General features: G+C 50.3%; 1 protein-coding gene across 13 annotated transcripts in view; it reads left to right on the forward strand.

Moving 5' to 3' along the window:
* The window catches only part of PAX6 (paired box 6), an 18,849-nt gene extending 8,724 nt beyond the window's left edge, over positions 1-10,125 (forward strand). For 8 of the 13 annotated variants that reach the window (XM_075047077.1, XM_075047081.1, XM_075047082.1 and 5 more), the window contains 7 exons: positions 338-503; positions 4,968-5,126; positions 5,978-6,060; positions 6,313-6,463; positions 6,586-6,701; positions 8,754-8,904; positions 9,765-9,850. In XM_075047077.1, the coding sequence (XP_074903178.1) occupies positions 338-503; positions 4,968-5,126; positions 5,978-6,060; positions 6,313-6,463; positions 6,586-6,701; positions 8,754-8,904; positions 9,765-9,850 (912 nt within the window). Of the gene's footprint in view, positions 1-337; positions 504-4,967; positions 5,127-5,977; positions 6,061-6,312; positions 6,464-6,585; positions 6,702-8,753; positions 8,905-9,764; positions 9,915-9,934 lie in introns of those variants that run through there. The other 5 variants (XM_075047078.1, XM_075047079.1, XM_075047087.1 and 2 more) reach the window with 2 other exon arrangements.
* Positions 10,126-14,839: the final 4,714 nt, after the last annotated feature.

Here is a 14,839-nt window from a genome sequence, read left to right on the forward strand (position 1 = left end):
GCGCCTCAGGACTGCGAGCATCAGTCGAAGCCATCACTCTGGTTTAGCAGGGTTGGGTTTGGGGCTTTTTTTTTTTTTTTTGGCTTTTTTTTTTTCTTCTCCCCCCCCCCCCCCCCGTGGTTTGTTTGTTTGTTTGCACCACCACCAGCAGTAAGCGAGTCGGGGCGGCTGGGACACGGCGGTGCGGGGCGGCCGCAGCGCGCAGCCGGCGCTCGGGGAAGCCCTTGACTTGCGCCCAGGTCGGGGGGCGCGGAGGGGGGGCGCGGAGGTTGCGCGGGTGGCTCGCGGGGAGCGCGCTACCGCACTACCATTGCCTTTCCTGTCCTTTGCCTTCCAGGTGTCGTCGATAAACAGAGTCCTACGCAACCTGGCTAGCGAAAAGCAACAGATGGGTGCCGACGGGATGTACGACAAGCTAAGGATGCTGAACGGGCAGACGGGGACCTGGGGCACCCGGCCCGGTTGGTACCCCGGCACCTCGGTACCCGGGCAGCCCGCCCAAGGTAAGGGACGGCCCGGCCCGGCCCGGCCCGGCTCGGCTCGGCCTCCCCCCCCCGGCGGAGGCGGCCCCGCCGCGGGTGCCCCTCGCCCCCTCCCCGCCCGCCGCTGCCGTGCTGGGGTCGGTGGGCGATTTTGTCGGGAGAGTGGCTGAGGGTGTTCCCCCCGCTGCCCCCCGCCCTCTTCCCCGGGCGGGCTTCCAGCCCCGGTCCCGGTGCCGGTGCCGGCGGTCAGGGCAGGGCAGGGCGGCCCGGGAGCCGCCGCTGCCAGACCCGCGGTGCCGGCGGCCGGGCGGGCTCCGGGGCCGGGGCCGAAGGTCGCCCACCGGCCCGGGAATGAGGGCTCCTGCTCCCCGGGCCGCGCCGGGGTCTGCAAAGCCGGGGAGATCGGTAACTATCTCCGTAGGGCTGATTATAGTTCCTCCTCAATGGACCCGAAACAACTTTGTAAATATAGGAAACTGTTTATCCTGAAGATTAATAGGTATTTGTTGTAGGCATGACAAGGGGATAATATGAAGGATAATGGGATGTTACGTTACATACTTAAGATGGTTAATGGCTTCTTTTTGAATACGGGCTCTGTTGAGGCTCGGCTCTCTCCCTGGCTGTGGTCATTCCTTTAGAAGAGGTGTCTATATACAACAACCTGCTTTTTGTTTTCACCCCGCGAGGAAAAAAAAATCGGTAACAGTGTGCGGAATATCTGGTACAAAGGATGTTTCTGTCACACGCAAGAATTTGTTATGGGAACAATTCTGTCGCTATGTAATTGCTCATTAGAGATCGTTTTGTTTCTCATTAAGGCGACATGAATAAGCGTCTAGTTGAAGGAGACAGCTGTAGAAATGTTCCACAGGAGACCTCTGGACACGATATGGCACCGCTTGCCAATTAGACATGTCAGTTTTAAGAGAAGAAAACAATCTATGAAGGACACTAGAAAGATAGAGCGGAGCCCTCGCTTCCCCCCCACCCCCGCTTCGGTGTGGCTGGGGGGTTTTTTTGGTCGGTTGGGGTTTGCCTTTGCTTTTGCCCCACCGTCCCCCCCTGGGACCCCACCGGCTGGCCCCTACCTGCGGGGCTGCCCCGCTGCCGGTATCCCGGGCCGGCCCGGGGCTCCCCCGCCTTCCTTCCCTGCCCCGCACCCGAGAGCCAACCCGCGGAGCGGTGCGCGGCGGAGCGGAGCGCACTTTCCGCCCGTGCGGCTCCGAACGGCCCGGGCTCCCTCCGTTCCCGTCGGTGGCTGTTTTTTCTTTTTTTTTTCTTTTTTTTTTTTTTTTTTGTTAGAAAAGGCGTTAAATGGAGAAATTTAGGCTGTCCCCCCACCGCGGAGTCGCCGGGCCCAGCTCCGCGCGGTTTGCGCGGATGCGGTGCGGGCGCACCTGGGGCCGGGCGGCCCTCGGCCGCCCCAGCGCTGCGGCGGAGGCGCCTGTGTCTGGGGGGGGGTACGGACACGGCGTGGGGGGGTCGGTGGAGCTGCTGGGGGCTTGCGGTGACCCCCTCCCCGCGGCGTGGGGGTGAGCGCAGTTTCCGCGGGGGAGCAGGAGGGTGCCGGGGCGGGAGGAGCCCGGGAGCCCGTTCCCCAGTCGTAACCGAAATAAAGAGGCGCGGAGCGGTGCGGAGGGGCGCGGAGCGGGGGTGCGTGCGTTGAGCGGGCAGGAGAGGCGAGGGGGAGGCAGGCAGGCACTTAAAGCATCCGCATGGCAAAATTAAAATTAATAAAATGGATTTCCTCTGGAATATTCATGCTCCCTCTGATGTTTTTCCCTTGCAGGGGTATGTTGCTGGATTTTAAGAGTCCATTACTCAAAAAGCATAAGGCGAGGTTAGGTCTCAGAGGGGTACAAATATGGTCTCAATCTGATAAACGCCATGCAGCAGTGAATAAAATAATGGATACATGAGGGCTGACAGAACAAAAAGAGACATCTCTATCCGGGAGAAATTCTCCAGTGATTTAGTGGTTTTAGGGATCACCGAGACACTGTTTCTTATCTCCTCCTCCCCCCCCCCCTTATGAGACTAAAGCCTTCTATAGGATTTAGACACTTTCTCTTTCAACAGATGCTACAATGTTTTGATCCCAGCTCTATAGCTGAGAGGTGCCGCAATTGGTTTGCTATCTTTTTTTGCTTGTTTTCCGCCTCACTGATTAAGACACTAAGAAACTAAGGAATGATTTTATTTCCCAGCGTCTTTTTTTTTTTTTTTTTTTTCCAGGAAACAAATCCTATACCCAGCGTCAGATGGTCTGGCTATAGGATAATAGGGACGGACATTCACTCGCTTTCTTACGGATTAGGTCTGGAAGGTGGAACAGCCCTATTGAGATCGCTCCTTTTAGTGTGTTTTTTTTTAAAAAAAAAAAAAACAACCCAAAAAAGCGGGGGGAGGGGCTTTCTAAAAAGAAGATCCCTCAACTGTCCGGCGCGGGGGTTTTAAATGATGCTAAGCGAGTTTAGGTGAAACTTGTAGCTGGCTCAAAGCTTTGGGGGCAGATGGGGAGCGCCCGGAGACGAGGTTGCCAAAAAACCAACAAAAAAAAAAAGTGACTTGAAAAGTTTGAAAATAAGGGGGGGGGTGTGTGTGGCGCTGGGGAGGGCGGCCGCGGCCCCGCGGGTCCCCCCCCCCCCCGCTCCCCGGCGGAGCCCGGCCGCGCTGCCCCCCCCCCCCCCCCAGCCCCGACGTGCGCGGCGGCGGGCGAGAACCGGCCGTCCCCGTCGCCTTCGGCCGGCTCCCCCCGCTTTGCCCCCCCCCGGTCCCCGCTGCCTGCCCGGTCGGCGGCGGTGCGGGCGGTGCGGACAGTGATGGATGAGGGCGGTGGCGGAGGTTAGACGGCGGCCCCCGCGGCGGGCGGGCGCGGCCCCCGGCGCTGCCACCAGCGCTTGGCAGGGCGGCTGCCCCGCCGCCGCCGCCGCCTTCCCCGGGCTGGGCGGCTTTGTGTCGGGCCTGAAAGGCGGCCCCCCCTCACCATCACCCCCCCAACCAACCCCCCCCCCCCCCCCCCCCCCAGCCCGGCTATTCACCCGCCGCCGGCCGCCTCAATGGGGCTGCGGCCGCCCATATGGTGACCACGGCCGCTGAATCCCCGTGTTTAAATGGGGGAGAAAGTTCGGGTTTTAAAACATTTCAAAGTGGTTGAAAGGGTCCCACCAGACCCTGTCACAATCCCCCCCGAGCTTTGAAGGCCGGGGCCATTGTTCGCCGATTATAAATGATATTACTTTAAAGTTGATTTCCCACAATATTTAAAGGATGTCGCGGGAGCGTCGCTCTTTATTTTTGGCGTAACTTTTCAAGGGAATTAGCATAAGTAGCCCGTGCGTCCCTCGTCCCGTCTCCCCCTTTATGCGACATCAAAACGCCTCGAAAAATATGCTTTGAAAGGAGAGGGAGAGCTAATTTAGGGACGGCGACTTCTCCGCCTCGACAGCAAGGTCCGCTTCTCTCGCCCGCCGCGGCCTACGGCGCCCGCAAGGCCCCGCAGAAGCCGGCCGGACCTGGGACGCGTCCTTGCGACCGCCCGAAAGCGGAGCGCGGTGAAACTTTGCCCCTGCTCGCTGCCAGAAATTGCATCAAAAGTGGTGGAAATGCCCTAATTAAGAATGTACCGCTTAAATGATATGCCAAACGTTCAGCTGCAGAAGAGCGTATTTAGCTAGTTAGTGAACTCGCTACTATTTCTTTTAAAATTACATGTTAAAATTTTAAAAGAAATCTTACTTTTCTCTGGTGCAACACATTACAAAGAATGGACAGTCCTTTTATCTAAATATAAAATTCCATTTTCAGCAATTATAGCCTGTTCTTGGTGATGATATAATTACAGCTGTGCTCAGTAATAGGTGTCAAGGCAATGCACACTCATACAATAGTTGAATAAAACTGCAGAACAATGCAGGCACTTCTAAATTCACAACCTTTAAAATGAAATTGACTGTGCAGAATTCAAATAAAAACTGGATAAATATTTTTTAAAAAAGATTACAAGCTTGGTTTGGTTTCTTAATAGCATTTTCTGCAAACCTATCAACATCTAATTGATTAGATAGGAATTACTGATTATAGATAATCTGAAATACCGAACAGCACTATTTTAAATATAGCAATAGGTAAATAAATGCAGCAGGCAGAGGAGACTGCCATGGCACTTCGGCAGCGATTCACGGAAAGAATCGCTTTCAGGGGAAAGTATTTTTATGCAGGTTTTATTCCAGAGGAAAAACAAAATGAAATTAAGACCAGGCGATCACAAGTCCTCATCTCCGATGTTTACGATAACGCTGGAAACTGAAATGTTTCCCTGTTACCCGTGTCATTAGCGCAACCTTGCTTTGATACCCGAGACGTTTTTAAGGGAGGGTGTCAGCAAACATGGCCGAACTTGTTCCCAATCGCGTTATTTCTCTGATAGGGATCTTAAAACAAGGGTACCTGCGTTTCACTTTCCGACTCTCGGTTCTGCAGATGGCTGTCCGCAACAGGAGGGAGGAGGGGAAAACACCAACTCCATCAGCTCTAATGGAGAAGATTCAGATGAGGCCCAAATGAGACTCCAGCTGAAAAGAAAGCTGCAGAGAAATAGGACATCCTTTACCCAAGAGCAAATCGAAGCCCTTGAGAAAGGTGAGTGACATTTTCCTAGGGCTGGAGCAGGAGAGAAGAGCAAAATGTGCCCCGGCTATATTAAGAGCTGAACGGAAGCATGGCATTCACGTGCCTTATGTATATATGGATATTTTTCTAAGTCCGTGGCTCCCTCCATGCTCTTTTATTCAGTGAGCTCCAAATATTCATCGATGGCCGCGATATGCACCCAAAAGCCGTTAAAAGCCTTTCAAAGGGAAGGTACTCAGGGCACAGGTCATACCAAAACATCATTACGCTCTGGGTTGCCCTCACCGGGGACAAATTTTCTCCCGCCGACTGTGCCACGGCTGGGCCGCGCTGCTGTACGCCAGGAAGGCGAGGGCAGGCAGCTGGGGCTGGCAGAGCCCTCCGTGCCTGGCCCCCCGGTTGCTCCCCGTCCCCAGCGCTGCCGCTGCCTGGGGCTTGGGAGCAGGTGCCCTTTTCCCTGGCCGGCCGGGGCGCACCTCGCCTCTGACCCGCTGCGCATCTTTGTTCTTATTTTCTGCTGTTATTCAGCGACGTGCCATTTCGCTTCTTGGTGACAGGGTCAGAGCTGCCTTGGGGACCCCCTCAGCGGAGGCAGAAGCCCTCACTGCTTCTTGAAGGATGCAGCATTGCGCCCAAGCCTGCCTACCCCCTTAGCGATATTCCCCAGCAGGCAAGGCGTCCTCCTTCCTAACACACACACACACACACACACACACACACACACAGAGAAAGCCCAGCTTTGCCTATACAGCAATGTTTCTTAAGAGCATTTAGAGCATAAGCAGCGCAGGAACGACTCTGACTTTACAGTCGGCCACGTTAACTCTTTGCAAATAATGCAACCCTATTTCCTTCTGCAGAATTTGAGAGGACCCACTATCCCGATGTGTTTGCAAGGGAGAGACTAGCTGCTAAAATAGACCTACCTGAAGCAAGGATACAGGTACTGAGTTGCTGTGCAATTATGAGTATTATTATTTTTGCTATTACTATTCTAGTTTTGTTATTCCTGGCTTCTCAAAGCACGGGGCAGCCCCTATTTACTCTCCTCCTTCAGGAAAGTAATGGCAGCTGGGGTCTGTTTTTGCGCGCTGCTTTGCTACGCTGCAAGCCAGCTTTCCGCCAGCACGGCCTTGAGTTACGTGGGGGAGGTCCTTGTAAGCTCATTCACGTCTCTCAAATGCTGTATTTTCAGGTGTGGTTTTCTAACAGAAGGGCCAAGTGGAGAAGGGAAGAGAAGCTGAGGAACCAGCGGAGACAAGCCAGCAACACTCCCAGCCACATTCCCATCAGTAGTAGTTTCAGCACAAGCGTTTACCAGCCGATCCCGCAACCGACCACCCCCGGTAATGCCACCAACCCGCTCACGTTCCTCCATCCTCTTGGGAAAATGAGACTCTGAGACTGTGTCGCCAATTGTAATGGTGGTTAAACTAATGTGTTCGTCTATCTGTCTATTCTATTATAGTTTCCTCTTTCACATCAGGTTCCATGTTGGGCAGAACGGACACGGCGCTCACAAACACGTACAGCGCGCTGCCGCCCATGCCTAGTTTCACCATGGCCAACAACCTGCCTATGCAAGTAAGTCCGGTGCCGTCGCCGCGACACGACGCTCCCTCGGGACTCGGCAGCCCCGGGGGTGTGCGGGAGCGTGGGTGGGGACCCTTCCTCCGCAGGGTGGGGGAGTTACGGACCCAAACCACACTGCAGGGAAACCAGCAGCAAAGGCTTCCCCAGCATCTGAAAAGATGCCCTATTTGGGAGAATCACAAGGGAAAGGGCACTGTAAGGCCCGGTGCTCAACAAGCACTTTTCCTGAATTTTAAAAAAAGAAAGATTCTCAAATTTACAAGGCAACAAATCTGGGATGAAAAAAACCTTTTTGGAAACCCCCCCCCACAGTTAACCTATGGAACTCACTGGTGCAGTATTATGGAAATTGCTGCCCGAATGAGCTGCTGGAGGGATCCGACCTTCTCGGTGTAGGTAATGTGGCGGCAGCACATTAGGAACACCTGAGAGAGGGAAGGATGTGATTAGCATCAGTGGTTATGCCAGCTAAGCCAGAATTGCAAGAGCTGTCAATCCTCATGCCTGAAAGCATTAGCTGATCACCAGCTGGGTTAGGAAGAAATCTATTCCTTTGGGGTCTGTTTCTATAGACCTTTCAGATGCAAAATTCCTCCTTTTTTAATGGTGGGGTTGGCCTAGGAAGGTGCTGGCCAATTACGGGAGTTTTACAGCTTTGTCTGAGGCACACAGCATTGACCACTGCTGGAGACAGGCGAGCAGATTAGAGAGCCTGACTCCTTCGCTGCGGCAATTACTATGTTACTAATTGCTGAACCAAAATTAACCAAATAAAGTTAGAGTCTCGCAAGTCCACGGAAAGAAATGACGTTGGCTAGGTCGCTATTTCGTGACGTTGGAGGCCGGCGGTGCCGTTCCCGGCAGCGGGCTGAGAGCAGATGACAAAAGATCAAAAGGCTGATACAGGAGGGGACCCTTGGGAAAGCAGGAGGCCCCTGATTCACTGCCAGGCTCCTGGGCAGGGACCTGGCATGCGTGAGCCGCTCTGGAAAGTCCTGCCTACGTGGCCACCACGATGTGATGGCCACGCGATGTCGGAGCGGGAGATTTGGCAGCCGAACCGTCGGCATCTCTCTGCGGATGCGCGGTGTGTTGCTGGTTCTCCCAGAGCACAGCGTGTGTGCTTAAGCGAGCGAGGCTGTCAGTATTTTCGGAGACGGCGTGTCAGGGACGTGCAGACGGAGGAAATATGTGCAGACGTGTCGAGTCTCGTGCGCTTGGAGCGGGAATTACTCATCCTGCCTTCTGCCCCCCCCCCCAATGCCTCCCCATGTCGCGGCTGCACTGGTCCCCGCTCCCCCAGCACCCCAGAGCGGGGTCCCCCCCTGGCACCTCAGTCCCTGCCCCCAGCTGCTCTCCCCCCCGGCAGATGGGGTTTTAGGGGTTGGAGTTTAGGTAAATGGAGATGTCTGGTCTCCTGGGATGCTGCTGGCATGGACTTGGGGTGACCGTGGCTCTGGTGGGGGATCAACACACACGGATGTGTGGGTTTGGGGTCACCGAGGCTCTGAAGGGGGATCAACGTACGTCACCCCAAACCCACCCATCATCTGTGCGTATGTGCAACACGCTTGCAGGTGCAGGACCAGCCCGTGTGCCTCAGTGGAGTAATTTTTAGTTACACCCCTGATAGTTTTTAGCTACATCACCCAATGCGACATAAGATGCCAGCCCTGTCTCTGGCTGCAAATGGCACGAGACATCTTTCTTCTACATAAGTACAAACAAGGGCGGCGCTCAGGCTTTACTTCCTTGGCTTAGGTGTGCAACACCTTCGTTAGCATCTAGATGGAGGGATCTGCTCGCCAAGCATGGCACTGGTGACCATCCATGTTGTTTCTGTAGACCAAGAACCTCTGGGAAGAGGCTGCTTCGTTGAGCTCCTAACCAGGGCTTTTTGCATCTAGTTCCCCGAATTTGAAACTGAAGCTTATTTTTGCTTGTGTGCGCTGCTTCTGAGGGCTGGCACATCCCTCCAGAAGAGCGTAACGCCGTGTTTACCTTGGCCGATACCTAACGCTCTTTTGTCCTTTGCTCTCATAGCCCCCGGTACCCAGCCAGACCTCCTCCTACTCTTGCATGCTGCCCACCAGTCCATCGGTGAATGGACGGAGCTATGATACATACACCCCTCCTCACATGCAGACACACATGAACAGCCAGCCGATGGGCACCTCTGGCACCACTTCCACAGGTGAGTGGCCCCGCGCTCCCCCCGCTTTTCTGCCAGCGCGGCTTCCTTGCTCCGGCCGTCGGGTTTTTCGCATGCGTTCGCTGGGAGAAGTCTCTCCCCATCGCCGGGAGAGGTCTTTCTGTCGGGTTTAGTAGCTGCCGAACCGTGCAGAAGATGAAAATGTATAACCTCGCGGGCTAGAGCAGAAAGTCTGATTTTTAAGCTGCTGCTGGAGGGATAGATGAAAGACAGCTGATTAGCAGAGGTGGCGTTTGAATAGTGGTACAGTGGAAAGCTCTTTACGAGGCCCTCATCCTGCAAAATCTTCCCTGTATAATTAATTTCTAAAGAAGCATTTATTTCACTGTTAAATTTCAGCAGAGATACACCTGTGAAGTTAAGTGTACGTGAAGGCGTTCGCGGGACTGGGTCTGTTTTTACCATGTCTGTGTCAGAGGCTATTTTTTGCTAAAGATTTGAAGTTATCGAAAAGGCAGGTCACCTGTAGAAATACTAACCTATGCATAAGAAGGCAAAACAGGGTAAAAAAGGGCAAGTGTCAGCATAAGCAGGAGCAAGCCAGACACATTTGTAAAGAATAGAAATGTTCAGTGTATTTTGGGCTGAATTCCCAACCGATACAAATGAGCCGAGGCTCTGGCATTTGTCTCAAAGCATGACAGTTTATTTATAACAACAAATCAGTGAGATGTGCATAGGTTTTTAAAATATACCCCCCACCCCCCACCTGATTCTGCAGGCTGCTAGATGGTGCGATTTAATACTTACTGGAATACAAGCACATATCTGTGAAACTGTAAAGCAAAAATTGTGATATGTATAGAAAAACTAAAATATCCATTTTCCCCCTCAATTTTCAGGTCTCATTTCCCCTGGAGTGTCAGTTCCAGTTCAAGTTCCTGGCAGTGAACCTGATATGTCTCAATACTGGCCAAGATTACAGTAAAACATGTGTTAATTCCGTAAATGACTATATGGACAACAGTTGGATGTTCAGCAGTATTTTATAAAGGAAGAATGGCTCTCAGAGTACTTCTGTACTGCAACTGTGCCCTATGCTGTAACACATGGAAAAGACTTTCACATGGACCTTTGTACACTGAAGGCATTATATCAGTTGGAACAAATCTTCATTTTGGTATCCAAACTTTTATTCATTTTGGTGTATTATTTGTAAATGGGCATTTGTATGTTATAATGAAAAAAAAAAGAACAATGTAGACTGGATGGATGTTTGATCTGTGTTGGTCATGAAGTTGTTTAAAAAAAAAAAGAAAAGGAAAAAAAAAAAGAAGCCATGATCAACAAGCTTTGCCACGAATTTAAGAGTTTTATCAAGATATATCGAATACTTCTACCAATCTGTTCATAGATTATGGATTGACGTTCCAAGTTTGTATCATTCCATTGCATATAATTAAACCTGGAACAATACGCACTAGATTTATGTAAGAAAAATATCTGTTGGTATTTCCAAAGGTTGTTAACGGCTGAAGCTATGTGCAAACAGGGGTTAAGAGAGAACTTCGATGAAGAAAAGAGTTTGATAGATAAAAGGTAGATTGTGTCTTCGATATAATCCAATTTGTTTTATGTCGAAATGTAAGTATTTGTCTTCCCTAGAAATCTCCCAGAATGATTTCTATAATAAAGTTAATTTCATTTATATTTGACAAGAATATTCTATAGATGTTTTATACACATTTTCATGCATCATACGTTTCTTTTTGGTCGGCAAGAGTTAATTGTTCTTAGATATAGTTGTACTACTGTTCACAGTCCAATCATTTTTGTGCATCTAGAATTCATTCCTAATCAATTAAAAGTGCTTGCAAGAGTTTTAAACTTAAGTGTTTTGAAGTTGTTCACAACTACATATCAAAATTAACCATTGTTGATTGTAAAAACCATGCCAAAGCCTTTGTATTTCCTTTATTATACTATTTTCTTTTTAACCTTATAGTGTGGTGTTGCAAATTTTGTTACTGTGCTAGGTTAATCTCATTAAGTTTTATTTTGAATTTATTTTCAGTTTTCAATAAGGAGGGATTCTTAAGAAATGTTTTTATAGACTTTCAGCCCTTTGACCAGCCTGTAATTTGGGCTAACAAAAAGAAGATAGGTTCACGTATCTAATTGCAGCTGAGAGCAGGAGGAGGTTGTTTATTTAGCTTGGGTTTCTGGGGATGCTCTAAATGAACTCCAGAATCCAGCAGAATTTCCAGCAGGGAGTTTGCATCGTGCCAGTCAGTGGTGGAGACGCGATGCACGCCTGCGTCTATCTGTCGTAATTATACATAAAGTACGTATAGACACGTACACACAAATATATGTGCCTGACTTTTAAAATTGTTTTTGTTAGGATGCTTAAAAAGAAAAAAAACCAGCTGTGTTTTTAACAGGCTCTTTGGGAGAGTGAATACCATCCCTTTATATTGCCACACAGCACAATCTTAGTGTAATTTTCCATTGAACTTGTAACCTGGTTAATACCTCAATGCGCTTTGTGTGAGGGTTGTTAGTGTGGGCGTGGGTGGAGAGCTGCATGTCAAGGAATAATGAGAGAAGACAAATCAACAGGCAACAACAATGTGAGCTGGGACTGGCTAGTGAAAGCTAAAGGCCTTTAGTCACTGGCAGGGAAATCTAAACATTCCCATATCTATGAAGCTGGCTCATTGTGGTGCAGTTGTTACTCGCGATGCTGTGCTGAAAAAGGGATCTCATGATTAAAAAGCCAATGCGCGGGGAGTTTTGAGTCAAAGCACAGGCATCACAAGCAGCCTTTGTAAAGCAAAGATACTATCTAGGCTGGTTATGTTTTCCTTTCAGCATATTTGTCACTGCAGATAACACTTCACTGTAAACTTGGAGTAGCAGAGTTGTGGTGCTGAGGTAGTCGCAACGCTGCAGACGAGATTAAACGCACGTAAACTCCGAATCCTTCAGGGACAAAGAGCAGCTTTGCTCAAAGCGCGAGACGATAGTTAATAAAACCAAGAGCCCAAAGCAAGCAAAAATGTGCAAAAACATTAGATTAAAATCTTTCTTTTTAATTGATACTGGTCAGTTGTAAGTATATTCGTTATAGCAGCGTTAAGTAGTTTTAATTACCTGGAAGCCATCCATTGGCAAATATGAATGAAACATGGATTTTTTTTATTATTTATATATATTTTTATCAGACATGCACATGCGCATTATATATGTATAGGATACGGATAGATCGCATTAAACACCACAATAGGCAGGTCCCTTCTCGCATAGCTAAATCGATTCTGGGAACAATTAATTACAGGTACAAACCCAGCATTTATATAGCCACTTAGCATGTTTATACCTACTAATGTAGTTTGTTATCTAAATGCCAACTTCTGCTCAAACAGAAATGGAAATGAGCTTCCCATCCCTTCCTCCCCCGAGAGCTTTTGTGCCGTGGTTGCCGTTTCTGCAGGTGCCGATACGCGGACAGAGGCAGTTCCCCGTAGCTCTTCCCTGCCCTTCCCGGGTTTTCCTGGCCTTGCAGCTCCACCGCCCGTGGTCCAGCCGCCGGTGGCCTCCATCGAGCCATCGCCAGCCCTCTACGCCCCTTCCGAAGCCTTCTTCAGGGCAGGCCGTGCTGCGGGGCTGCAGCCTTCCGCAGCCCCGCACCTCTGCAGTCGCAGCAATGCTACAAAGCGGTCGCGTGCGCGGACGGACCTCGAGCTTATTTGGGTGACAGGCTAGCTGGCCGCGGCGGAGAGGAGACGTTTCTGGCTCGCCGCTTCGTTATCGTGCCCTGTGGAAGGAGGTCGCCGGGGAAAAGTCCCCGGCCGGCTGCGCATCGGGATGAAGTTAGGGCATTCGGTCCCCGGAGCGTTGCTTGCCTCGAAGAGCTGCTGCCGCGCGCGCCGGGGGCTCTGCGGGTTACGGGCAGCCTCGCACCGCACGTCACGTCCGCAGCCCCCCGGGGCGGGTCGGGGCGCGGGGCCGAGCGTGCAGGGGCTCCCACGCCTGAGCATCGGTGCCAGCTCCCGGTCGGTCGCTTGCTGGGGGCCAGGCGAGGCCCCGGAGCAGCCCCAGCGCCCAACTGGGCTCGGAGCGCCGCCGCCAACGGGCGAGGGGGTCGCGCGCGGCCGCGTGGGGAGGTGCCGCCTCGCCAGCCGCCGCTACCAGCTGCGGAGGTGGGAAACGAAAACCTTCAGCGTGCTCTGAACAGCCTCTAATACCCGTTTTCATCCCCTTTCTTCTTCTAGAGCTGTATTATATATGAAGACTGAAATCTGCTGTAATACATTGCTCAGCGTAGCACAGCAATTTCCAAGGGTCTCCGCTTTTTACCACTGAAATTAGTGGGAGTTTTGCTATTGATTTCAACAGGAAAGAGACATTTCTGTGCATTTGGTTAAAATGTATTTCATAATAACACCTTATACTTTATTTATAAGCCCCTCCTAAGGCATTTCACAAATTATAGTCACACAAGAATTGATGTGTGAGCGCTGTCTTAATAACACTGTATTTTGTATTTCAAATATTGTGTTCTAGATACAATATTTACATTTACAAGTGAAAAGGCTGCTAACCTAACAGTTATTGTTCAGAGCAGACAGATGACGAGCCATACATGCTGATGGTGAAGCAGACATGCACGCGGTGACATACGTGTTGGAACTGCCTCGCACCGTGCAGATACCGGGTTTAATCATTTTTAAAAGGTAAGCACGAGTCAGCGTGTGCCCTGCTCCAGGAGGCAAGAAAGAGCTGCTTTCTCACCCAGGCTGTAACACAGAAAGGGGATTTCACCACTTCTTTTTAGCTAGGTTTTTATTCACAAAGTGAGCAAAATGCCCCCGTAGGCTGGTTTACTTTAGGCAGCCTGGGATTCATCTTTGGGGGCAAGATTGCAGTTGCAAAGAACAACCTGGGACTGATAACACACATCGCCTCCCCCAGGCTTTCCAGCCATTGGTAGTCCTATTTCATTCACTTTCCATGGCCAAAGGTGTCTGGCTTTTTTTTAAATTGATTTTTCTGGTATTACTGACTAAAATATATTATCTTATTTTCTCTGGGTAATATGTGCAGGTTTAGTTATGCTAAGGTTTCAATTTGTTCTGCATTTCCATGGTATAAACAGCACTAGGAAAACTGAATATGTATCATTCTTTTTTCTTTTTTTTTTCAGTTTGTTTCCATTTGCTCTTGTCCTCAGCTTCAGCAGTTGAGCGTTGCTCCGTGTGCAGCTGATAAGGCTCTTCTGCTCTGGGAACGGTGTAACATCTTCTTTTTAAGTAACTCTTCTTTGACAAGACACCTGTTTGCTTAATGATCTTCTGCAGCCCTGTTTGTAACCAAAAGTGTGACTGGCACCTACAAATACCCAAATACAACCCCTCCCCCCCTTAGAAATAGGCGTATGAATTACAGATGAGAGTAGAGTCTGTGATGGCTTTTTGGTCTTGTTCGGACAGGGAGTATTTCTGTGTCTTGCTGTGGAGAGACGGCAGCCGCAGGAGCACGTCTCTGGCTGAAGCCCCTGCCCTGCCCGGCATGGTAGAGGCAGAAGAAACGTTCCTCCTCTTTGGGTGGAAAATAAAGCATGGAATATAGCTCCCTTTGGATTCCATATGTTATCTTTTTAGTAGTTCTTAAAGAAAATAGCAGAGGATGGAGCAATCTGCACGAGACGTGTGGTAGGAAATACAGTACAGTTTGGATAGGAGCCAGGTTGGCACGTTCCTTGCTTTAGAACATATTTTAAATTAATTCCTCCCCTAATGTTCTCTTAGATGTAAAGAATGAAAAACCCCATGTATCAGCAGACAGTTACTTAGGGTAGCTTGCTTAGGATAGTTTACTATCCTAAGATAGTTTTCAATAGCAATTGTGTGGAAGAGGAAGGCGTTTTCCTAGGTGCTGCAGAAATGAAACCTCAAAGGAATTAAACCATTTG

Source organism: Buteo buteo, chromosome 16 (assembly GCF_964188355.1).
Source record: "Buteo buteo chromosome 16, bButBut1.hap1.1, whole genome shotgun sequence".
In the NCBI taxonomy this organism is placed as follows: domain Eukaryota; kingdom Metazoa; phylum Chordata; class Aves; order Accipitriformes; family Accipitridae; genus Buteo; species Buteo buteo.